Source organism: Epinephelus moara, chromosome 17 (genome assembly GCF_006386435.1).
Source record: "Epinephelus moara isolate mb chromosome 17, YSFRI_EMoa_1.0, whole genome shotgun sequence".
In the NCBI taxonomy this organism is placed as follows: Eukaryota; Metazoa; Chordata; class Actinopteri; order Perciformes; family Serranidae; genus Epinephelus; species Epinephelus moara.
Window position 1 is genome coordinate 14,307,619 of NC_065522.1, and position 27,486 is coordinate 14,335,104.

At 41.2% G+C, this 27,486-nt stretch overlaps 1 protein-coding gene across 6 annotated transcripts in view; it reads left to right on the forward strand.

The window, feature by feature from the left end:
• The window catches only part of LOC126403954 (adhesion G protein-coupled receptor L3-like), a 278,598-nt gene that overhangs the window by 148,443 nt on the left and 102,669 nt on the right, over window positions 1-27,486 (forward strand). For all 6 annotated transcript variants that reach the window (XM_050066833.1, XM_050066834.1, XM_050066836.1 and 3 more), the window contains exon 6: window positions 21,293-22,093. In XM_050066833.1, coding sequence (XP_049922790.1) covers window positions 21,293-22,093 — 801 coding nt within the window. The remainder of the gene's footprint in view (window positions 1-21,292; window positions 22,094-27,486) is intronic.

Below are 27,486 nucleotides of genomic sequence, written 5' to 3' on the forward strand. Positions count from 1 at the left end.
TCATTTCCTCTTAACAGCAGTGAGTCATCAACAACCCAATAATCAACATGCATGCAAGCGATGTACCAAATGTTCAAAAATATCTCGAATGTGTCATCCAGTTCAGTGGAACAGATTAAGACGCAGCAGTGGATGAGAAGACAAGTGATGATTCTTGTGATCCAAAAAGCATAACACCCTGTACGAGTACAGGAAATATCATTGACAGTGTTGTTTACATGTGAAAAATGATACAGTATATCCGCGTGGAGCAATGTTGATGCCGAGTCTTTGTTGTAACCGACAGGAGATTAACGCTTTCTTCATTTTCTTCATCCCGCATGGCATCAATTATGTCAGCAGCGTGCCAGTTTAAAGTCCATATTTTTTTTCCTAGTAGCATCCTCTGTGAGATATTGGTTTTGTGATTTATTGATGGTAAAATAAGCTGATCATAGGTACACACTAAGTGATACAACAGGCACATCATTTGAGACCCAGAAGATTTGTTACCCAGAATGATGCCGCTGTGTGGGAATTATGTTGTCAACGACATGCTAAAAGGGGAAAAAAAAACAGCGTATCTGTTAACGTATTCAGTCAGAGGAAGTGTTAGCTACATTTCATTTTTAGATGGTGCTTGTCAGTGCTTCCCCATCAGTTCCTCCAGTTCACAGCGCTTTAATATCTTTGAGGAATCATGTCTGATCATGTCATGTCTCTGTTAGCAAAGCAGCAAGAAAGGCCGTTTGACTTTCATCAAAATGAAACATACTTGTTGTTTTCGGTTCAGTTCAGCTCAGTGGACGCCAGTTAATGTTCAGAGTAGTGAGGCATCACTGAAGGGAGTAAATAAAAAAAGGATTTAATTAGTGCAGCAGGTGAAAAACACTGTTGAGCCGCACATAACTTGAGTGGAAACATTTGGGCGGGGAAGGGAAGGATCAGCATGAGGTGGCAGGATGAACACACAGAGAGGAAGTCCAGGTGAGGCCAGAGGAAGTGGCATGGTCATTGCCATATGACCTTAGGTATTGTGTTATGATGACCTCTGAAGTGGAACACCAGAGTTGCAGTGATTAAGCCTGCCAGAATCCTGACATTGTTTGGTGTGCTCAGAAATGATATAAAACAGGAAATATTTGGTCATGGGCATGTATCTGTGGAGTTAGCTGCAGGGTTCAAGCGAACTCTAATAATTCAAATTCAAATCAAAACCATCTTTTTAACATTTGATGTCCCTACATGGCTCCCTCAGTAGTCTGCCTGACAGGAGCTTTCATGTGGTGAAGTAAAAACCATTTCTACCTGTGATCCAGAGCTGGCAGATGGCTCTTTTATACCTGACTCTTTTCAATATGCGCATTTCTCTACCTCAGCCACCCAGTGTCAGTGTCTTTCCGAGGTGTCCGTGTAGAGCCCTGACCCAACTGAAGCTACTGCAATGGACAGTAACACAAATTGAATCAAGCCTCTACTTTTCAGTGCAGATCTGAGTTCCTGTCAGTATTTTAACACTGTGTGGTTTGCTTTGAGTGCAAAACATGGACTTCTGTTCCAAAATAGTTCCATTAAGCTCTTAACGACTTACATTTCCATCTACTCTGATTGGTAACCTTGTATGACATCGTTTTACCATTTTGTCCCAAAAAATCCTACCTGTAGAAAGCACGCTGGACTTGTATGTCCATCAACTCACATTTCCAACCAAGCAGAATCAGAATTACCCATGCTATTGCTTTTGTATTTTGTCCTAAAAGGTTTACCTGTGGAAGCCAAGATGGACGCTGTCCCAGTGTGCAATTTTGTTTTCCTCAGCTTAGTGAGGGTGATAGTGAGGGAATATGTGCATGTTCTTTGTCTCTGTATGTCCCTGAAGCACAGCCTTGCTCTCTTTTGGTCATAGTCAGATGATGGCCATTGCCCACTCGAAGGTAACACAGGGGTGATTTCTTTTATGCTGTCCTTCCCAATTTTGCTTTTCTTTTGCCCGATACCATTCATGGCACCTGTTTGCGTGGCTTATATTACTGTCCATCCCATGGGAATCCAGTGGGATTCATGAGACCCACAGCCTTTCAAATGACTTTCTCGACAACCCACCTTTCTACCAAATCCCACAGGGTAATATACCTTATGTCATTTCCAGTCCTATCCCACCATAATTCCATTACTTTAACTTTAGTATACCAATGTCACTTCTCCAGATGAATATTACCTAGTGCCTGTTAGCAACGGACTGATTGCTTAGTCTTTCTTATTGCTACTTGCAGCTTTCTCAACAACCGCTCATCCAAACAACCTCACACTCAACATTGCACTTCCTTGTTAGTATACCCGTTATGTGCTAACAACTAGCTATTTGGGACCAGGCTAATGCCAGGAACATTGCTTATGCTTGAATTTTTGAATTTCCTACAATGTAACATCTCCGGTCTCTCTGTCCTTCTTTCATTATCTGTACTTGAATGTACTGTAGGGGTGAACGATATGGCTAAATTCTCCTGTCATGTATATGTCATTTTACGTTACGATTTTCTGTACATTGATTGAAGGAATGGTTTTAAATAGCCATACCGTACTTAGTCACATTTGATTTTCATTCATTTGAAATTTCGATCAAAACAAAAAAAACGTCTTTGCATAAGACAACAGTCCTTTAAGGTTCCTGAGAACAATCAGTTCAAGTTTTACAGGTCTCTGCATTAACAACTTCTCTCTGACTCTTCATGCTTGCCAAAATCATGTTACCTCATGAGGTAGTTGGATTCGTGAGATCACGTGATCACATGAGAATCACGTGAGAATCATGAGAAACCAGCCCTAATTTGCTACATAGCCTGCCCCAAATAGCTCCTGCGGCAGAAACGGTGTTGCCAGAACCCTACTGGTGGACAAAATTCCACCTTTGCAAAGGTACATACCATCATATCGCCCAACCCTAATGTACTGAAGCAAGCAACGGAGAGCGAGCTGTACCCAGCTTGCTGTTCAGAGGTGTAACAGTTAATTAGGTCCCCTCTTAATACACTACACAGCATGTTTTTCTGGCGGTAGAAATGCACTACTAACAAATGTGTCTTGTAGATATCAAGAGTTCACACTCGTCACTGTACTTCTTGGGTCATTAGCCCGTCACTTCCCAAGTGTGAGCTTGATCAGATGAAAGGTTGTTGAGATAATCAAAGGTCAGACAGACAGAGTTGAAGACATAGTCACACATCATGACACCATGTTAAGAGGCTCCCATCCTTGGTTTTGCCACCTCGTCCCGATCCCTGCGACACAATTAGCCGTCCTCTCCAATGACACCAATAGGACTCACAGCATTCCCATTCAGTTGTCTGGCCTAACTACCCAGCTTCAACCTTCTTTTTGATAACACACTCAGCTTCCTTAACAAAAGCCAAGTCGAATCATGGAACAGTCTGCCCGAGTTGTTTGAGAACTGTTCTTGGCAGCTTTGTTCCTGTAACATCGGGGCCGACTATTATGGGTGCATCAGGGAGTGAAACAGGGGCACCTTGTGTGTAACTATGGAATGTGCCCAGAACCATCGTAGGATAAAAAATTCTGCTGGCAATGCATAAACATTGCAGAAGTCATGTAGGCGTTTATTTGTATATTGAGCGGGGAAGCAAAGTGTAATCACAAACGGTCACTGGAGACGGATTTTGAGACACATTTTTATTGCAGCTTGTGAATGCAATTCATCTGTGACAGCCCAGTGGACTCACTCTCTCCTTACCTCCCGAATAAAGCAATTAGACCATTTTGGCTGGAATGAGCCACATTTAGAGTCAGTTCTTTTTGTCTTTATGTCTGGCTTGAATTTTTACTACCTGTCTTGCATAACCAATCAGGAACCTCGAGATCAATGGGGTGTCTCACATTGAAAAAATGGCTAAGTAGTTTTAACTGGTTTGCTTGTAAATATGCCAAAAACTCAGTATTTACATTGGCCTAGGGGTATGGTTTGGGACATGGCAGCTCAATTGTGGATTGGCTTTTAACATAAATCCCTTTGCCGAGTTCCTGAGACAGACCGACGGATTTGAGTGTCTAATAAGAGAAGCAGCCACCCATGACTCCAACTCTCCTTCAGTGGTGGAGTCTTGACTCTGTATTCCACTGTCAGTCTCTCCTGCTCACTCCTAACACTCTTTTTCTTCCAAGTCTCCTTCACTTTCACTTACATTTTGTTCTTTAAGTACTCTCACTGCTTCAACCCCCTCCACCATATCTCTTCATTTGCCCCCTCAACTGCCCCTCGTCTCCTCTTTACCCCCTTCACTGACTGCTTTTATCTGTATTCCACCCGAGGAGCGCCTTTTCTTTTAGGATAAATTACCGCTTTCTTCTCCATATCTTCATGAGCCGGCGGGATTGTACAATCAGATCCACCGTTAATAATGGCAGAGGGGTGTGCTAAATCGATGGACACATGCCGCAGATACAATATTGATTTTATTAATTTGCGATTTGATGCGCTCCATCAGTTGTAATGGAAAAAAAAAAGTTACAACAATTACTACAAAGAGAAGCGGTGTTTGCCTGAGCTATGTGACAGTCTCAGAGCACGGGGCAATCCATCATATTTTCATTTGAGCTGCATAATTGTTTGATATGAGCTCTCTGTGAGGAAATAGCATCACATTGAACAGTGAGGGGCATTGTTGTTAAACGGCAGTGATAGAAAGGTGAAACAATAAAAAATTAATTGGGACATGATACTGGATTAGAAAAAAGAAGTATTTAATACATAAAACTGAATAGAATTTTGCTTTAAAGTCATAATGGAGTCATGTGAACATCAGGGCACAGGCACACTCTTTTTTTTTTATCTACCCAAGGTCTCTGTCTTCTTTGTACTAGTGCAGTTTGTGCATGCTCCCCCATGCACTTTACAGATTAGTAAGGCTACCCTCAGGCAAAAGTGATGTGCTGACCCTTTATGATGACTCATAAACATGACTCGGCTCCAATGGCTAACATCTGTCTCTGCCCCGCCCTCTCACCTTGACTCGCCACGGTTCAGCGGAGAGATGCACGTCTATTCTCTTAGTGCCTTATTAAAACCTTTTTTCCCCGCTCTCTCCATCTTCCTCTCCCTGTAACTTTCACTTTAACAGCTCATCCCAAAGGTCGGGCTCATAGGAGGTCAACACAACTGTGTCTCCCTCCTACCTATCCAGTGTTCTTCCTCGGCAGTAATGAAGCACTTACATCGCCTCAGTGGCCCCTCAGATTCTCAGACGTGTCACACAAGAAAGCGCATTCAAACCCGCGTCGCCGGGCTTTGGCGTCGAAAGAGTCTCTCTGTTGTTGACAGCTTGCTGTTACCTTTCTTTTCCTTCTCCCCGGCATCAACCGTCTCCCTCTAGTAATTAGATGCACCTTTCTGTGCAGTTTCCATGGCAAATTGACTGATTTGGTCCGGGCGAGTGGTCAATCCCCCTCGTCCCCAAAAAAATTAGGTAGGGGATAATTACACGTCCTTTCAGGGAGCGCTTTTGTTCAGTTCACTTTTCAAAAATTGACACTTCAGTGTGTATGGCAGATGAGGTGTGGGGGAAAGTGAGAGACAGAAAGGCACAGACAAGAAGAGAGTGGGAGAACAAAGGAAGAAAAGCTGCTGGCAGTCTGTTGCCATACATAAGCCACTAGTTCCCCCCACTGTTTGTAGCTAATAAGGACAATGTAAAATCCTGTCTCTCACAGTAGGATCCAGCTCAGCCCTGTCAGATATTGCTCACACTTTGGAAGCTAAGCCAGGACATATAATCATGCAATCAATTCTCCGACTTGAGCGGAGCAGCGTAATCCTGTGCTCACAGAAACTTGTCGTGTAATTTGTCGAGCTTTTATGTCCAACTTACCTAATTGTTTTTTAATTCATTTTGCTAATAATAACACACCTAACAAGTTCAAGGGGGGGGCTGACTGAATAATGGAGTAGATTGTTTTGGCATGTTTTACCAAGCACCTGCTACCAATCTCTGTCCTTCTGTGTTGGCAGGTGAAACCATGAAATTGATGCTCTACACATGGCTATCACTTAGAATGCAGCTTGGGAAGATTGTGGTGTGATTAAAGGGCCCATTATGCTGTGGTCACACCTATGGTAAACACCACCTGTGTGACCAGGATGGGACTTCATGTCTGTAGTGTGGACACTGCGATTGGTTACGCGTGTCATCAGGGACACTGATTGTTTTAGTGTCTCTACACGTAACGATTTTAGATTATTGATTAAAATCATGTCCAAGCCAAGGGGTCATCTTTGGGTCCGAAACTTGAAGCCAATACGGAATTGCCTTAAAACTGCATTCTCTCCATTGGCCAGCAGGGGGCAACTCTGGTCACACTGGTTGTATGATTGTATAGAAGCCTATGCGAAACCTAATAACTGACCTCTTACTTGATTAATTATGCCTCCCTGTGCCAGTGACAGCTGTGGCCAGAGGTATTATGTTTTCGGTTTGTCCGTCTGTCTGTACCATTCTCATGAACGCCAAAGTCAAGGTAACTGTGACCTCTCGTCTGTCTCATTACCGCCAATGCATTATCTCAAGATCACCTTGAAAGAATTTCTTCACATTTGGCACAAACGTGCACTTGGACTCAAAGATGAACTCATTACAATATGATGGTCAAAGGTCAAGGTCACTGTGACCTCACTAAACATGTGATTGGCCACAATAATTTATACAAACATTATGACAAAGTTTCACAAAAGTGTCTGATTGGATGAAATGATGAAGTGATGACAGTTTATATCCAAAAGGTCATAGGTCAACTTCACTGTAATATTTGAATGTTCTGCAAAACATTCATTCATTTTCTGGCTATTATTTAAGGGGAGACCTTTGGTTGGATACCGAACTGGTGACACCAATCTTGGGTGCCCATCTTGAAACTGTGCTGATTGTATAGATCTTCTGGCCTGCTGAGTTCAAGATGTGTTCGAAGCAACCATAGTTTGAAATTTGTAGCTTCTTTGCAGCAACATCCATATTTGAAGTGTTGTCTACTGTCATGGCTACATAAGAGTCTGGACAGACATGGATGTAAACTGGAATTTGACTGGTTGGCGGAGGCATACAACTGTGAGGCGGTAGTTCTAGATACCTTAGTAAGCATTTTCCTAATAAGTACATGGTCTAAATTGCTAGTTCAAGTCTACTTCAACAGAGCATGATGTTCATTTGTAAATTTTGGTTTCATTTAAAGTAAAATAGACGCCAAAGCAGATATGTTTAGGGCGTGGCTACCTTGCGATTGAAGTCACTACCACAGCTGTGTCCTTGGATTCCTAGTCAGATATACCCCTTGCTCCGAAAGTCCAAGATGATGACAGCCAAAAATCAGATGTGAACTGGCTTTGGTAGTGGCTCGCACTCAGTATTTAAACATCATTAGCAGTCTACTTTCCAAGCACCCAGGCAGTTCTCTTTGCCTTGGATAATCTTGCAGCAATTTTAAGCTTCTTCAAGAGCAGATCACTCAATTTGATGTTATCAGTAAATCTACTAAGCAGATTGTGCGGAAGTTCAGTGGCTTTTTGCCCTTGAGCTCTCCAATCCACGTTCATCAGGTCTAGTGTGGGAGTCGACACCGTGACAGCAGATACATCACACAACCACACCCTCCTCACTCCCCGCTGAAATGCCAGTGAGCATTAGCCTTCTTGTTCAGACAGCTTTTTTTTTTCCCTTCTTCTCCTCTCCCCACCTGAGCGACCAGCTCCACTTCTTCCCATGTGTGAAGGGGGCCCGTAATGCCATCACATCACTCAGTGACAGCTGACCACTCCCCAACCCACACAGCAAGCTCTGACGACTATGACTTTCTGTCACATATTTCACACACCAGATTCACGCTGGTGTCGTGGCCTGAATTTGCAGGGATTGATCTTGTCACAACACATTGGATTTAAGCTGTGCATTGCAGAAACGCCCTGCTTCTATAGGGATTTAACCTGAATAGCCTGCAGTCCAGCTGATATCACAGTTTGAAACAATGAATGAATAAATGTATGGCTTATTTATACGTCTGGTCTTTTATATGACCCATCCCTGACAAGATTCTTCAAACACTAACAACAAACTAAACATTCCAGCACGTTAACCCACCATTATCTTACAGCACAATACATAAATGTCAACCAAACATAAACTTGTACATTATCTAAACACAACATAAACATTAACCTTCTTACAAATAACAGTAGTGTCAGTAGTTTATTATTATTGAAGGGAAGACAACAAAGGTCTTGCAAGATGTATCCGGAATGCTGTTTTTCCCTCAAGCCTCTGAGGGAGGCGTGTCAGTGTCTGTGCTTGATTGACAGTTTAGCTAGCAGGCTCATTTGCTGCAGGGATACAGAAAGACAAAGTACACAACCGTAGCTTACAAGCCACTGACAGGAAGCATTCTGTCAGCAGAGATACTGAAGAATAGGAACCACACCATCACCTAAACTGACTGATCTTTGAGTTTTTAAGCACTTTAATGAGCTTATGTTACACCTGGCCAGCAAATTTGCTGTCGTGCCTGCTAACTGACTTTAGCAGTGCAGTTTTCTGCATAGGTGCAGGATGTGATGTGTTTGTTTCTAGATAAGAAGGAGGCATTAGCTAGAGAGCTAGACGGGTTGTTGCTGTTCAAAGTCTGAGAGTCTTGCTGTCTTGTGGAGCATGCTGATGACCGTCTACCTGTGACTGAATGCTGATGTGACTGTTTACGGCAAATATAGTTTCAATGTATTAACATGGGGGTATGTATTTACAACCCTGATTCCAAAAATGTTAGGATAATGCTTCACAAAGGCTTTTTGACATACTTTAGGGGAAATACAATTCAACGTGTCAATTTTTTTTTCACTAAACATATTTCCAATGCAGCTTATCACTTTTAATTTAGACCAGACATTGGTATTAACTCAATAAAACCACACACATTAAGAAATCATAACATTTCAATCCATAAAGTTATGGGCACACTGAAATTTATGTAATACTCGGAGAAGTCTTTGTTTGCAATGCCGGCTTCAAGATGCTTCCTGATTTCACAGTGGGATTTTGGCCCATTCTTCCACACAGACAGTCTTTAAATTTTTAAGATTTTTGGGGGGCCCACTTGTGAATCTTGAGAAAGAATTGCACTTTCATTTCTTTAACAGTTAGAGTCCTCAGTTCCCAATTGCTTTCTGAGTTAAGAGAGAGGGTGATGTAACACAGTGGTAAACATGCCCTTATCCCAACATTTTTGGAACGTGTTGCAGCCATCCAATTCAGAATAAGTATATATTGACAAAAAACACTGAAGACTATCAGTTTGAACAATAAAAATACTGTCTTTACACATTGAATATAGGTTGAAAGGGATTTGCATTTTCTGTTTTTATTTGCAGTTTACACAGCGTCCCAACTTTTTTAGAATTGAGGTAATATATACACATCCATATAGATACCCGGCCCTACTTATTTGCAATTATCACGTGGGGAAAAAAAAGGTAAAGGGGATACTGATACTGATTCTCAACCAGCTCTGTATCATAACAATGCGGGTAGTATGTGTAAATGAACTATGGTAAACTTCTCTCCATCTTACCAGCAACCAGATCTCCCTGCTTATTTGCCAGTGAATATTTGCCAGGTGACGCTGTCACATCATCTATGGAATACTTACTAGTTCACAAGCTGCTGCTTGAGCTATAAATTGCATTTCCACATTTTCTTATGCTCACCAACATGGACACAAACAGTATCAAAGGGGATGAAAAGAGACCTGCCCCCTCTTTCTTTTTCTCTCTCAAACTTGGATCAAACTCCAATCAAACTGTAAAATTAGGCAGTGCTGATCAAATATGAACCCAAATTCTGTTAATGCATTTTCTATTTCTTGCCTAAATATATGCAGAATCATATTTTAGTGCACAGTTTGGCTGTAATAGGAGACTCTGGGAACAGGAAGTCAGTGCCGTGCTGTTTCTTGTATTGTATAAAAAGGGAGGCTGGAAAAAACCCCTAGATAAAACGATAAAACTAAGCAGTGCTTAGCATTGCCTTTTTCTTGCCTGAAATGTTTTAAGAAACATATTACAACTTACTGTTTAACTGTAATGCAACTATATTTTTTTCAGACAAGCAACTTGCACTACGTTACCCACCAGTGGGAGCTTTTATTGGTCTGGTGCGGCACAGAGCATTCTGGTAGTTGAAGGTTTTTTGCCTCCTTTACAAAAGCAAATTCCCCAGCCATTTTTTCTCTGGCCATACAGCACCAATATCAAAAGTCTTTGTATCTTTCTACAGCATAGACAGCCTAGTTATATGAAAAGACCATCTTTACAGCAGTGAACTTCTTTAACCTCCCTGATTTAATAATGCATAGTGATAAATACTAAAGTACGTAGCTGGATATCTACGACTACATAATGTTTACATTTTCATAATAAATGTGGTATTTTAAAATAAACAACTGTAGGTTTTGGTGGCTGAATTAACAATGGACCTACAGGGGGAAAAAAACGATATTATTTTCCCAGTTGAGAGGCGAGATAATTGCACAGGGAGGCTGTGATTACCAATGTGGATAAATGGTGGTGTGAAAGGGGTGAATCTGGACATGTGGAAACTGTTTTCCCCCACTAATAGCTGAATAAGCTGCTGTAATCTATCAGGCTCTTGTTTTGTGCCGGCCGCTCTTTTGCTCAATATAACATGCATAAAGGATCATCCTTGCTTTTTTGTGGATGGACAAAAATACACACACTGCAACATATTGGAATAAATGCTCCAGCACGCCGAACAAGCTTCTGGAAATGTTCATAAACACTTCCATTTATATAACACAAGTAAAGCTTTTATCTCAGTGTTTCCTCGAACAGCTACCCACACACACACACACACACACACACACACACACACACACACACACACACACACACGTCTGAAAGAGTTGTTGGGGTGCCAAGTGTCGAGGATATAGCACTAATTAGAGATTGGTCTCTTCAGGGGGTCTCTCCTTTTAATGATCACCATACTAATCAAAGCTCCTTTTCCATTTCCGTGTCTTTTTCTCTTTTTCTTTGTTCACTGGTGCTCCACCACGTCCAGCCACACGCCAGACTAAACACCCTCTTTCTTTTCTCTCCTCTCCCCCACAATTTCTCCCCCTCCCCATCCCTCTGCACTGTTCCATAATTTCAAGGTCCTTGAAAATCAAGACATATTTCAGGAGGTGCAATTAGGTTATTTCTGCTCCAGTTGCCGCCATGTTCCACAAAAATGTATTTAATTTTGTTTTGCCTAGGCCGCACTTGTCTTTTCTCCCTCTGTTGGTTGGTCCCACGTGGGTAGCCGGTTGGATGAGCGCCAAGTCCTTGCACCTGTCCCTCAAAGAGAGACAAACACACACACACACGCCTGCACACATGCAGAAGAACAAGCGCACACTCACGCAGCATCCTGCATTGTCAAGGTTATAAGATAGCATAGCAGCTTCCTAGTAGGAGGGAGAGAGAAAGCGATGGAGACAGAGAGGAGACACTAGGGAGGAGATTGAATAAGTACGAGAAAGGAGCACAAAGAGAGCAGACAAGTGGTTGAAAGAAAAAGAGGGGTGTTGAGAAATGGAACCTGTAATGATGGTGTGGGAGACTCATGAGCACCAACCGAGGGAAATGATAGGGGAAAAAAAATGAGGGAGATGACGAGAGAATACAGAGAAAGAGAGATGGTAGCCTGCGTGTCCTCCCCCATCCTTAGGCACATGCTATTCAAAGCCCCGTAATTTGTGTCATTAATTAAAAAGCTGATGGGATGGAGTTAAGGGGTTTGCACTCTGCAACTCCTTAGCTGAGAGAGAGGAGATGGGGAGAAAAAAAGAGGGGGGGAAATATTGCAAAAAATATTGCAGCCATTCCACCATGAATCTCTATTAGCCGCTAATGATACCATTCTGATACCTCTCAACCATTAGTGTGAAATTGGGAAGCGTTAATTATTCAAATGGAAATCCATACAGCTGCCGCTCACATGACGGGGTCGGGGCTCTCAGTCGCTGAGGGTCCCCATTGTTAGCAGCTCAGCGTGTGTCTTAAGCAGAAAGTAGACGACATTAAGTATGCAGAGCGACTTCTCAGGTGCAAATTATATTTGAAATTATGCATTATCTGAGCAAATATAGTATGGACTGCATTATGCAGTGGCAATATAATTGAATTTTACAGGGTATGGTATGACTGAACAACGGGGTGCTTCGGCATTGTCTGCCTGTATTATCCACACCGTCGAAGCTGAAGAATGTGCGCACGAGTTTTGTCCTTGTTTTTGATTGTAGTGATAATTTCACAACCATGAAACTATATATTATTTTAAAGAGAAGCCATAATGTAGGTTGCTTGTTCAGCTTATTGAATTTGGTTATGACAGATTGACCAATTAGGTAAGCTGAGGCATCAGCCATGTTGCCTTTATGTGTTTGGCAGGGTGAACCATACAGCAGCCAGACTGTTACAAGCTGCACGCACACGGTTATTGTTTTGACCAGACATGTTGCCAGTATGCGCCCCAACCTGGCTTAGAGTGTGTGTGTGTTTGTTTCATGTATACTATGGCCTGATAGAACACATATCTGATCGGCTGTTCCCATGATTGTAGTAAATAAAAAGGTAGAACAGTGAAAAGAAATATAAATTACCCGCTAATCTATAGGCTGTTTCTAGATCTGTGTGGGCAGCAGTTTTCTATCTCTGCACTAATCCTGAGATAAATCTATTTTGGGAAGTGAGTAGCATCGAGGTGACTTAGAGCCGGTGGCACTTAACCCCACACTGCTTCTCAGTGGCCAAAAGATAACAGCGCTTGCCCTGGGCTGCTTCCAGGTGTGTGTATGTGCATCTGTGTGAAGCTGGGTGCTGTTGAAAAAGTGCATTTGTAAATCTAACTGATGTACAATAAAATAACTTTTGTCAACTGGCAAGCTCAGGAGATCTGTAAATTTTTGGGGGATTTTCCTTTCTCATTTCCAATAATGATACTCCCTGCTTTGGGTTTGCTTTGGCATTCATGGAGGGCTGAGTACAGCTGGTGATTTTTTTTTTCCCCTCTCGGAAAATGTGCCAGACCCTTGTGATTCTTGATGAGACGTCCAACTGTCTCTCCCATTGCAAAAGCAGAACGATGAGCTAGTTTCTTACGCCACTTTTATCCGTCAAATTGGTGCAATTACTTGTAAAAATCTAAGTGGCAGCTGAAGATGTACTTAAGTTGCCGAGATGTCAAGAGCTTGCAGTGCCTCTTTCGCCCTTAAACTCTGACCTACTATCGTCCCCAGACCCGTCATAAATTGGTGTATTTTTTTTCCAGACTGATCAATCTCACACGGCCACTCAGTGCTCATCGTCCCTTTTTTTCAAATAATTAGCTCATCACCTCATTCAGTGTTTTAAAGTTGATTTTATTGAAGCGCAGTGTGTTTGAGAGTGGCGCAATTACCATTAACATCACCATACAATTCAGTCAAGTATCTCTATTAATTGTAATACTGTATACCTTCAAATGATCTCTAAACGAGCAGATCGTAGGTAAAAAGCTGCTGTTTTTGCTCTCAGCCATTATGAAAACTGATTATGTATCGCACATAGAACACCTAAGGACATGCTAGACTGTATATAACGATAAATATATGCTGTGTCCTTGATTAGAAGCACAGACATATGATCATGTATTATGTAGAGCCTATGAATGAGGTACTCCATGGTCTGCTTTGTGATATGGAAAAGCATGTAACCATTTCACAGAGGTGACAGAAGCTCTGAAAGGACTCTTACTTTTTTATTTGTATTTGTGTGCATATTTTCTAATAGTTTCAGTCTTCGCAGACATCAGAGAGAACGACAGCAAGAAGGGAGAGAATAGGATGAGATGAGAGGATGAGAAAGCTAAGTGCTTTTTAGTGACTCAATGACAGGCGTGACCAAAATCGCATTAAGGTCACAATGGAGGTGGTGGGGTGGAGTAAAGAAGCTTCTCAAAATGAATCAATTCTCCGTCTCTCTCTGCTTGCCCTGCCGCTCCGCTTCTATCTGTGACGCCATAAACGTGGATGTCAGAGGCTCGTATTGCATGTGTATTTCAGCCTGTATTGTATGTGTAGTGAAACATGAGTGGATGTAGCATGAACAAATTGGTTTGAGTGCACTAAGGGGCGACATTGCTGAATCCAGCGGTATCTTCTGGTCAAGCGACGGGGCCACATACTGTACAGTAGCCCCGGGAGTGGCGTATTTCCTTGTCGGGGATTTCATCCAAATCCTTTACTCCCTTCTCACACCATCTCCCCCGGCGATTGCGTCGTATACCACTTCTCACATCCCTGCCGCTAATGCCTTTTTCTATAGATCATTACCCTCCTCTCCCCTTGCCACTGTTAGCGATCGCTCAATCAGAAATGCCGGCCTCCCGGTGGCCCCCGCTGTGTGGCCCGTTGCTCATGGGAGGTGAAGAGGCTTCGATCGGGGACGTTTGGCTATTTACTTTGATTTGATCGATGGGCTCCACGTGTAGTTCCGAGTTATTGGCGAATTTGAGTTGCCAGTAATGGTGATTCAGATGTAGCCCGGAGCTGTTGTTGCCCAGGCTCTGTATGGACTTATCGTGTTTCAATGACAGCTGGAGTGTTTGCTGTTGATGAGGTGCCGTGCTGTACCAGTGTACAATTTTATGATCTGACAAACACAGACGACTTGTTGAAAGCTTCTCCCCTCCCCATTATTTTCCTCTCTTTTTCGCTCTTTCCCCCGGCTGACACAGCTCCACCTCACTCGCTGCCTTTCATTGGCGCGGCGCCTTGCATTAATATTGTTCTCCTCTAATAACTTTCCCATCTTTCAAAGTTTACCCCGCCCGCCCCTACCCACTGACCTCCATACCTCACTCTGTTGCACTCTCCATTTAGAGGAGAGGACTCTTGTAAGCCCTGGTAACAGAGGTTAATCCTCTCTTATTAGAACCAGGATTACTGGAGGGGAAGGGACAGGACCAGCAAAATGCCATGACTGACATAAAAAGCTTGTCCACAAGAGGAAGCAATACATATAGTGTGAGCAGAGTTAAGATGTAATAGCCACAGCAGTTTTTGCAACAGGCTTTCAGTATACTTTTTGAGCTGTAGAATCAAAACAGCTTCAACATTTCACCGACACCTGCAGCAGATCACATTTAATAAAGAGGTCAGACATGAAAAAAATACTATTTTCTTGCTTGCATTCACTTTATTCAGGTGCATACTGTATTTTTAAAGCTGGAGAACACAGTGCAGCATTTATCAGCAAGGGTGTAGCTTTAGTTTCAACGTTGTGGGGGACACATATGAAGTGGGAGATTTGAGGGTCCTCCACTAAATGAGCGTCAAACACTTAATTTCCTGCATTCTGATGAATGTTTATGCACCAATTTGTGTATTTTCTGCATCAGTTTATGGTCCTCTGCTACATGTTTTTCTTGGGAATGGGGGGCTAGCTCTTGCTTCCTCCCCAAAAATCTATGCCTATGTTTATCAGCTAAAGACATTTCCAACCTAGTCGTCAGAAGAAAATATTGGCATTGTCCATTCCTGCAAACCACAGATATGTTACATTTGTACGCTTTATACAAATCATATCAACGTTTCAACAGTGACATAAAGATAAAAAACGACAAACGGCCAGCCCCCTCAGTGTAAAAGTTCATGTTACAGCCAGGCAGTCCAATAATGCATCTGACGCACTCTCACTGTAGTTAAAAATCCTTTATTAATACATGGCTAGACCAACACGTTTCGACTAGAGAGTCTTCATCGGGGTGTGAACTATTTCTACAGTGACGTAGTCCTGATTACATTTATATGAGCTGACTTTCTCATCAGGAGGTAGAGGGGATTGGCAATGGCATGACGCTTAGGCAAGACAACCACTGTTCAAGATCAACAGACAAAAGAACGGGTTGTTTTTTAATGAGAGCTCTATGGTATTGTTACCAAATGGTTTCAATGCCTAAACATAACCACAGGTTTACCACAGAATTACTGTAACATAAAGAAATATAAAGTTTCGACAAATCTGCTTAAAAATAACGTAAAACTGTGACATATCCGTGGTTTGCAGAGATGTATGATACCAAAATGTATTCTCGGGAATGTGTTATTTCTCTGTATGTGTTGGTAGAGACCAAAACATAGCAAAAAAAAAATTTGCACTGATCTTCAGATTAAGGCCAGTTTTGTTCTGGGTTCACTGGATGTGCAAACATGCAATAGTTTGCTAACATGTTAGCCACACCAGCTAATTCTGCTGCCTTCAAATGAACAAAAAGTACACTGCATACACTATGTGCTTAACTTGAATGAATGCCACAGCTGTTGTGCACTTATTGGAAATGATGATCACAACATTTGACCATTTCTTTATCGTCTTTTTAATGGCCAAAAGCAACCCAATGGAGTATTACCGCTAGCATTTGACCATGATTGTCACCAGCCAAAATATCTGCAAGCTTGTTTGATTGCTCACTGGCACAACCACAGCCTCTGCCACCATATCCACGAGTTGGTAGTCACTTCCATTCCACACACTAAATATTCAGATAAAGCCATAGATTGTGTCGTATTAAGATGCTGAGAGCTGTAAATTCACCACTGCTAAGCAAAAGGCAGAAGATAACCTTATCTGAGAGTCTGACCAGGCAAAGCCTTTCTCCCTCCAGGCAGCTGCTTCTGTCATACCCAGACTCGCCCTGGGTCTGGGTCTGCAGCTTCCTGTAACAGAGAGCAGCTTCTAAGCGAGGAGTGCTCACTCCGCAGTGAAATCTGGGGACAGAAATGAAGTGCATTGCACACTGACTGACAAAAAAAAAAAAAGAATATCAGTTGACTGAGGGGTCTCTGACTGATGATTTGAATTTCTGACTTTCAGGGGACAGCCCTAGTTATAGGGACACCATGCGGGTACTAACACAACATTTTGCCAAATTCACTTATGTGAACGCATTTAGGCAATCAAAGCCGTACTTAGGATTCAACATCAAGGGCATTTTAATTAATTTTCATCACTGATAGTATCCCTTAATTTAGGTAGGTAGCTATATGCTAGCTTCTACATTTTGTTTAGGTCATAAATAACAGATTATCAGTTTGAGACTACAGCTGTGTGTAGTGTGAAATGTACCCAATTTGCATTTGAGGCACTTGTTTCCTCACAGTTGTACCTTAAATTCAAAGCTTGCTTGTAGGTGGCCATATGGTTGAATGATCGTATGGCTATAGAAAAAGTCATGTACTGTACATCTGTTTTTCAATATTCCCATCACACAGCCATCTCTTAAAAAAACATTTTGTACAATTTAAGACCTGATTAATCTTCTTTTTCCCTACAGGCTCATGCGTGACGCAGTCCTTTTTTTTCTCTGCCCCAAAAGCTTACGATTGAATGTTTTGTGTGTCTCTTCCACTAACCCCGTGCTCTTCTTGTACTGTTGTGTGACTGTTACAAAATAAAGACTTTTCCCCAGTTATTACATCATTAATCTTTCTTTTTTTCTTTCTCTCTCTTCCCTTCATGCCTAAAAATAGAAGTGGAACAAAAAGGTAACTAAATGCCAACAACTTTTCTTCTTCACCTGCATTTTCATTTGGGCATAGGCTTGCATTTATTGTTTTTTTGTTTTGGTGACGGGATGCTAAAGCGGGTCTTTGACATTTTCTAGGTCCGCGCTCATTGTGTGGTTCATTGGTGAGCCTGAACATGTCATTCATGGGGAAAATTAAATTGTTCAGGGAAACGGTGGTAGAAATATACCTTATGAGCACAGTGCTCTCTTCCATTTAATCCTGTACATGCTGCAGCATCCAAAACAGCGAATATTGCACTGGACCTTCATTCCCTGTTCATCAACAGTCTCACAGCTCTTATGACATTGCCACATTATGATAATTCTTTAGGGTAAGGTCATTACAGACGTGCTCTCCAGTGAGATCCCGTAACTCTGCGGTGTTTTTATTCCCTGTTATAACCCAAGATTATTCCAGCTCTGCTTTATCAGCTGCATAATATTAGAGGAGAGGGCTATACAGGATGATCAATAGTTTGTCCAATAAGCTGTCAGCATTTTTGATTATAGCTCTAACATGATGATGGCTATAACCTTCAGGGACTCACCAGTCAATACTGGAGACAGATCATAGCAGTCATATTCTTACTTTATCAGCACTGCATGCTGCTGCAGAACATATGCTAAATTCTAACTTGTGCCCCAGGAGCATTGTGTTTGTAGTGTTACCTTTTGACATGAGCTGGAAGTACAGTCCTTCATAAGGTGTTAACTTTTAGTGTGTAGGATTTAAGGGAATATATTAGCAGATATGGAATATAATATAATAAGTATGTTTTGTGTAGCGTAAAATCACTGAGAATAAGAATGGCTGTGTGTTCATCACCTTGGAATGAGCCGTTTATAGCTTCATAGGCAGCGGGTCTTCTTCCAGCCATGTTTCAACAGCAGCCAAGAACCAACAAACCAAACACTAGGACTTGCACTAGGACTAGTCAAGTTTTCACGTTGGCCATTGTAGTTAGCAGCCCCAACGAGAAGTGAGCGTTGAAGTTCTGTGTTTTTACCTGTTCAAATCCACGGGTTTTTTTTTTTTTTTTTTGGAGAGGAAGAAATCTCTGCAGAAAAACTTCCTGAATATCTGGCTCCTAAGTTATCAGAGAAAAATTGTGAGCACACGTTAGCAGGTGCTTTGCTAACGGCTATATATGCTTTAGTCAATGTTTCTATCCGTCTTTAATCACCTGGGGTCTCATTTATAAACAGGAGGCCTGAAAGAGGCGTTCACCACCTCCCATGCAAAAGTTGTGATCTATAAAATCAGACTTGATGGGAGAAACTTTGACCCATGCTTACGAACATTTTGGAGACCGGAAATTGACGATGCAGATGGTGAGGTGGAAGCCTGATTGTAGGAAATGTTATATATTTTTTGGCACATGCTGTTTTTTTGTCCGTGGATACTTTTTTTAGTATGGATTCTAAGAGTTGTTTTATAAATGAAACCCCTGCTCCATTTGTTTTAAAGAGGAAAAGACCTCTGTGGATTCGGCTCGCGCTAAAAACCTCCTGAACACTGAAGGAATTCTAACCGGGGGAAGTTTCAGCTGGTTGCAGTCTGCAATATTCATCACTAGATGGCACTAAATCCCCCTAAATGTTACACTCTGTTCCTTTCAGTCAAAGATGGAAATAGAATCGTAAAACAAGAGTAAAGACTTCTGCTTTCATAGCAATAAATTTGAGGTTTCATAGTAGTCATTAATTAATGACGCATCACTGAAATCTGTGGCAAAGAGAATGAGCAATGAAGCTGAAGGGGAGGGTTCCAAACATTTTATAGAGACGTCTGTGCTGCTGAGGTATCAGTTTTTGTGAAATTCCCCATGAAAGCCATGATTGCTTTTGTATCACTTCTCTAATATATTTCATGCGCTCCTCCATGTTTGTGCTCACTTAAACAGCATATTTTACTGAGCCCAGTGTGCTGTCAGTACAAAGCTTACCCACTCTGACCTTGTACCCTAGCACATCTCGTCTTCTTCAACCCGTAGAAACAGCCCTCTTAGCATTTAGTGGAGCAACCGCTGAGATGTGTGCCAAGGCGCTATGTCAACGGGACGCATCTCGCCACATTTTTCACCTGCAGGTAGACAACATGTTTAATCTCAAGAGATTACAAGGGGAGAAGAAGCCTCTGTTTTTTCGCTGTCTCTTTCTCCTCCTTCCTCCTCGGAGCGTGCAGCTTTTACCTCTCCACGGATCTGCGGCTAGAAGCTGTCAGCGCTGTGTCAGGCTCCTGGCCCATTACAGTGAAAGGAGCCTTCACACACACTTTGTTTTTATATGATGTGATGTACTGTGGGCCCAAACCTGTGGAAAAAAAGGGAAAACTGCACTATCTAAATTCTGTATTGTTTCTTTCTATCAGTCTTACTCTTGGGTCAGTATTTCTTTTTCTTCTTTGAACACTTTGTATTGAATAATTGTTATCCATTGTTTTGGTAAATATAGTAATGACATGTCATTTTTGTTTTCCTGTTCTTTGTTCTCATGTTGTCGCTTTAAGATTCATATTTTAATTCAAATGTTTAAAATACTCTGAATTTACTGTCATTGTAAATCAAATGTCATCTTTTGAGAAAGACAGAAAATTATAATTGCCTCAGCTCCGTCCAAGATCATCCGTAATGAACTGAAATCAGATTCTGCAAACCGTGTCCACTATTGACCTGCTCCAGCTGGATTGCCTTGGCCTAGCTTTATCAGATTTGAGTAAAAACCAGTTCACATATAATTGGTTTACTGCGTGTTGTGTTGTAAATCACGCCGCAGACTAAAAATGTCACGTGGGTGAAATAATGGACAGGCAATCATTATATAGATGATGTAATTACTATGTTTTTGTCTTTTGTTTTCTTTCCGCTGAAGGGCGGCCTCAGCCAATAATTATAGTGTAGCTGTTTATCAAAATCTTTTAACTTTGGGTTTGTCTCTTTAATACTACTTATTAAGAGCTGCCAGCGGGGTGTTATAATGGAAGAAAAGAATGAAACCTTTTATTTTTATTTTTTATTTTTTGCTGATGCAATTATATTTAATTTAGTAGATATGTACTGAGAAGCCACTTTGTAAAGGGAAAAAAACTAAAGTGGTAACATGTGTGTAAGTTCATGTGGGCGAGTCAGTCTGTGGTAAGTTTTAACAGCATCTTCTGACTTGTTTCTGCTTGACATCAACTCACATAGTCTATTCACCCTTCCCACAGAGTCTGTTCCTTCAGGAACATTGTAAACTAATTGCTCTCAGGCTCAGAAACTAGCTGAATTAGAAGTATCTCATACAAAAAATGTACACTGCAATAAGTAATTGAAACCAAAACAGGACACAGTTTGAAATAATAAATGTTGGGGGTTTGTATATTTCCTGTTTAATTTTAATTTGCACCATCAAAACTCATTGGAATAATCCAGTGAATTACGTTACTCTTATATTCTTTGTCTGACAGACTGTAATCTTTCCTTCATTTAACCGAAATCTGATCACCCAAACACCAGTGAAAGGGGTGCAACTAAATATCTTGGGCCTTTACAGTAAAGACGATTGAGCTGCAGATATCAGCATCAGTGTAGCTGCATCCAGTTGCTGTTTTGCCTATTGAGGTTTAATACCTGCCAATGTAACTCTGTACTTGTCTTTTCCCTATTTTGGCTCCTCAGTATTCCTGTGCCCAGGGCTTCTGCGCAGGGTGTACCAGAGCGAGCACCTCTTTGAATCGGACCACCAGTCAGGAGCCTGGTGCAAAGACCCTCTCCAAGCCTCTGATAAGATTTACTACATGCCCTGGACACCCTATCGCACCGACACATTGACTGAATATTCCTCCAAAGAAGACTTCATTGCCGGAAGGCCAACGACAACATACAAACTCCCGCATCGTGTTGACGGAACAGGTTTTGTGGTCTATGACGGGGCGCTCTTCTTCAACAAGGAGCGCACACGCAACATTGTCAAGTTCGACCTGCGGACTCGTATCAAGAGTGGCGAGGCCATCATTGCCAATGCCAACTACCACGACACATCTCCATACCGATGGGGAGGGAAATCAGACATTGACTTGGCTGTTGACGAGAATGGCCTTTGGGTGATTTATGCTACTGAGCAGAACAATGGGCGGATTGTCATCAGCCAGCTTAATCCCTACACGTTACGTGTTGAAGGGACCTGGGACACAGCTTATGACAAGCGCTCAGCGTCCAACGCCTTTATGATCTGCGGAATCCTCTATGTAGTTAAGTCAGTGTATGAGGATGATGACAATGAGGCAACAGGAAACAAGATTGACTACATCTACAACACAGAGCTCAGTAAAGATGGCTTTCTGGACATCCCTTTCCCCAACTCCTATCAGTACATCGCTGCAGTGGATTACAATCCCAGGGACAACCTGCTGTACGTTTGGAACAATTACCATGTCGTGAAGTACTCTCTGGACTTTGGAGCATTGGACAACAGACTCGGTAAGGCCAACTTGTTTTTTTGTTTTTTTCTTTACTGTTTTAATGTCACGTTCAGTACCTGGGTCAGTGCAATTCAGTGTGTCAGAGCAAAGGGTAATGACAACAGAATGTCAGACTCTGAGATGCAAGACAATCAGGATGCTACTGTGTGTTTTTTTATGATAAATTACAGAGATGGAAAATCATAGACATTTGGTTTTTCCCATTAATTTTGGGACAGAGCTCACATCAAATCACTATCATTTCTGCAACAAGATAATGACCATTGGTCTGTCCAGCCACCCTAAAATTTTGTTCAGAGGGCTGTATTCTCAAAAAAAAAAAAAAAAAAAAAATCTGGTCTATTGGCACAGACTTTTAAATGGCTTCCCATCTTTCCAAGAGGATAATTCTCAATCATTTTTGCGCAATCCACTGACCTACCCTCAATATCAACTATCTTTCCACATGGCCACAACAAATACTATTGAAATGTAACCACCAACTTATCAGTTCACGGTGAAAAAGTTACTGAGCTATTTTCATTATCCATGGGTAGATTGCCATTGAGTTTGCCTGATACATTAATTCTCCCAAACGAGTAAATAATTTTGCCTGTAATGACCCATTTGATCTACACACATTCCCAAAACAGACTCAATTTTTTGCCTTTTTACTTGAAAGGCTCAAAGCATAGCAACAATCTCACAATGTTGTTTGTTCCATCACATACTTTTGTGTTGTGGGATGCAAAGAAATGACATGGCAAACTTTACACTTTTTTTTCTCTGTATTTTGGTCAAGTAGAAAGACATGATATAATATATATATATATATATATATATATATATATATATATATATAAAATGTAGCACCTCGAGGCAGTGTGGGCTGGTGATAATTGCCTAGTGTAAATTGAATGCTGCTTAATGTGTTACCTGTGTATTTTTAGTTGACTGCTAAAATGAAACTGCTAAAATGAAACAAAGTTAAACTCCAGATAGATACTATAAATAGATAGCTCTAATTTTGTTTTGTGTCCATATTTCCGTATAGCGTATAGAGTATGCCTCTACTGTTCAAGGCAAAGAAATGCATCTCTTCATGAATGGATACAAATGCCACTGCAGAAACAAAAGTAAAATTTGAGTGTCTTTGGCTATCCAAAATTTTGGGATTTGCCCATGGAGCAGCACAGAAACTAAAAGAGGAACTATAATATGTGGTAACAAATAAGTGGCCAGGTCGGCCTGCCAGGTGTATTGCCAGTTTTGTGAAATATTTTGTCAAGAGATGTATAATCCGCCCTACACGCAATCTATATGTTATACAGCTAGCATGCTACCAATATTAGCTAGCCAAACATGCCATCAAACGTTTTACTTAAAACAAAGGTATGAGTAGAACAGTATTAGGCCTATATTCAGCAATCTGTTAGCGGATTTGTGTTAATGCTAACTTCCTGTACACAGTGCTAGCATGCTATCCGAAATCTGATGCCAAAGTTCCAGTTTTTTCCAAGTATTTGAGGCAAATCTCGACCAAAAAAATAACAGAACTAGTTTCATGAACACACCAAACAAAGGGTAGTTCTCGCAGAAATCTACAAACTTGCTAGCATACACAGTGCTTTTTGGAAACAAGGCAAAAAAAAAAATGATTAGCATAAAACTGCAGTTAGCACTCATTTGATAAGTTTTATTGTTTCTGTTTCATTGATATGAGAAAATGTTTATCATTCACAAAAATAATGCAAGCTGTATTATTGAAGTACATGACACATGAGGTGTTCAACACTGCAAGTATTGCACATTTCGTTTTTCAGCCACAAGCTTAATCTTTTACTCACCCTAGCTGTTGCCTTTGCAACAAGGAACAGGCGACTGCTCACATTAGACTTCCCAAAACTCTTTTGAAAAGTCTAATTTCTCCACTCCATTGTTCTTTTTATAAATTGGTGCTTGTTGGGAAGCATGAAATGGAAAAAAAACCCTGTTTTGACACACCATGGTAATTCTTTGCGCTATCTCATCAACAGCTCTAGTCAAAAATGTCACAAGTTATTTGACTGTGAAGTCCCTACCTCTGCTTTCTCCTCTAGAGCTTTCTCTACCTGCCGCTTGCCAGTTTAATTTATTTTCCTTTCGCTGGCTGCTACTCTACCCCAGATCTTTTTTATACACTGAATCCTGCTTCAACACACCCTGTAATATATTCATTCATTCAGTGACCATGCTTAGAGTGTTTGGTTTTGATGATACACAGCTACCCCTAATATAATTTGTTGTAGTTAAGGAGAGTGAAATGGTGTTGTTATGTGCTTTTTGTATTAAATGATTATCCATCACTCTTTAACGGTGGTTCACAATGATCACACGCACTCGCATGTCCGCACACGAGCGCGCATTCACATGCAAATGCCGAATTCTCAGTACTAGACTTCCCAGTGAGATGTCGAGCTGTGTGTCTGGCTGCTGTTGTGCAGAATAGGCTGCCCTCCAAAGAGGCTGCTGCATGAATAGAGATAGTAAAATGTTGCATTAAGTGGATGGATGGAGTCAAAGAACAAACATAAATGTCAGATAAACAGAGTGATAAGAAATGAAAGACTGATTGAATGGACTGTAAACCATTTAATTTGATCAACTCCCAGACCAAATACAGAAACAGAGCATGCAGACTGGTGGAATCAAGGGTTTTCAGCTGTGCACATTTTCCACACAATTGTCTCACGAGGAGCCTAATTGCGAGAGAGTAGGATAGTTAACACGAAATTGGATGAATCGGTACCAGTGTAGACCACTTCACTGCACACTGCAGTCTGTATTTGCTGCTGAAATATAATGTTTGAACCATTAACATGCTACTTCAGTGAGGATACGCAGAGATTAAATGGCTAAATGTGATCGGGGAGAAATGCAAATTGCGGTCACAGGAACAACAATGGATGCTGTGACAGAGCCACAAAGATGTGGAAGAGGAGGATTTTGACATATTCACATATCCTTGAACAAATAAGAAAGCTGAAAACAAAATACTTTTACTAGTTTGATCTTAAAAGAAAACTTCACCTCCCAAATGACCATTTAGATATCAGTTAGTATGCTATATTTATATAATAATTTCAACTGTGTGTTTTCAGTGTTTTAAAGGGTTAGGGATTCAGCAGTGTCACAGAATGACACAGACTACTGATTGTGGCAGTGGTAGATCAGCAACACCCATGTTCAGCGAGGTAAATTTATTGTTTTTGTCAGTGGAGTCTGGCTTTAAAGAGAACATGGACAAGCTTCACTTTCAGTTCCTTTCCCCATTTAAAAGTTGTTTGGGAACTTCTGAGCATACGACTGGACAAATGAGACTTGAATTATACTGAACGAGTTGCGAGTTTGCAAACCGATGTTTTGATATAGTTTTGCTGTTGTTAAGTGTGGCCCCCATAGACTTAAGTTCATCAAAAATTTTCTATGTTTTCTAACCATGAAAGCATTCGAGAAAAACACAGTTTTCCTCACAAATTCAGCGTAACACAGGGTGAACAATGGTTGTACAAATGGTCATCTAAGGTGAAGTGTTCCTTTAAACAAAATTATTGACTTTTAAAGGGAAACATTAAATGTTTGCGTTAGCACATTATCGAGAGACTAAAGTCAATGCTGCCAACCTGAGCTTTTGAAATTCGATCCAGTGTCAGTGATCATCATGCCTGTTAACACTCCCAGAAAGGTGTCATTCTGTGATCGCTCTAACACAAGCTCGTTTCCAATTCCACGAGCATGCATGACCTGCCATACTGTTGGAGCATGTATATGGGCAATGGAGCAAAAGGGAAATGGCCAGGCCACAGCTTGGGCCCGCTACCGTATGCCGATCCGCATGGGCCAGGACGCAACACCTGCTACAGGGCATTAGGCTGGGACAGGGTAATGATATCTGGAATTGCACAAAAAGCTTTCAGATATCATGTTGTGTCTAATTGGTTATGATTTGAATGCATTTTTAGCAAAGGATCTTTTAGTATCCCCCTTATTGTTTGATAGGAAATATATGGGCATTGTTTCTTTACTCACAAAAATCAACAACCTCTATAACATTTTATGATATTCATGAAATGAAATGAAATATTCCCCTGCGTTTAAAATGCTCCCCGCAATAATCATGTGCTTATCTGTGGAGCTTCTGAAGTCTCTTTAACAGACAGAGCAATATTTTTGCCCAAACAGGCTGTTTTCAAGGACAGATGATCTATGCCCAAGAGTGCTTCCATGACAACTCCATTGATAATTAAATTCACTGAATTGGTGATAAATGAAATGTGCCGCACAGACTGCTATCAGCAGGCAGATATAAAAGCTCTCTTAACCATTAATCCACTTTACATGATCACATTCATTGCAGAATATGCGAGGACAATTGTGAAACTGCTCTGTGGTCTTCTTTTAAAAACATAAAAGAAAGAACACAGCACATACAATACTTGAGTAGCTGGTAGACGAAAGATACCTTGTCCTATCAGTAAATGAAAATTTTACAAACTCATTTACACAGGCCACAATGGCCCCTCTTGCCGATCATATGACAGTTGTGGGAATTCATTGTCTCCCGACTATCCATGACCCACTTCTCCACATCCACCGTTTAGAGTGTTCTCACCTTTTCCATCATTGTGGTTATGCTCAATCATCCCCTCCACAAGTTGAAGGGGTTTGTTCGTGAGACGCAGAGGATTGCAGACACCTTTAATTGGCGTTGCAAAAAGTCAGTGTCAAGATAGCAAGTAGTATAGTTGCCACTGACCTGGCAGGCGATCACCTCTCAAAAAAGGCTATTATTCTATCAAAACCAGCACATCCCATCATCTGAACAACTTCTCACTGAAAGTACATCATTGCTCAACAAACCACCAATCCATTCTCTTAAAGGGAAATTTCGTTATTTTCCAACCTGCACCCTATTTTCCTATGTTTCGCGTCTAAGTGGCTAATGGGAACAACATTTTTTGAAACCGATCCAGCATTTAGTGACAAGGCTACACTCGGCAGTGGCGGAGCAGGCTGCTATGTAATCACTCGCGGCAATTATGCACTGTCAGTTTGCATCCACTAAAAGTGCTTGTTTTTGCTATACTGGCAGGCTGAGATTGTTAATATAAGTGCATTTTTGTTAAAGAGTAAGATCCTTTTTGTTTAACCAGAAACAGCTCTGAATCACTGATGCAAAACTCACCAGACTCCAGTTAAATAAACAGTAATTTTATCATTGTAAAGCACACTTCGCTCAAAGTCAACAGAAACAAAGTACAACTCACAAAAGCTGTCTTAATGTGTCCTCTCGCTGTTCCGTAATTGCCAGCTCTGTTTTGGATAAAAGAAACCATTAATTAACCCAGTTATATGTGAAAATATGCTGCCTAT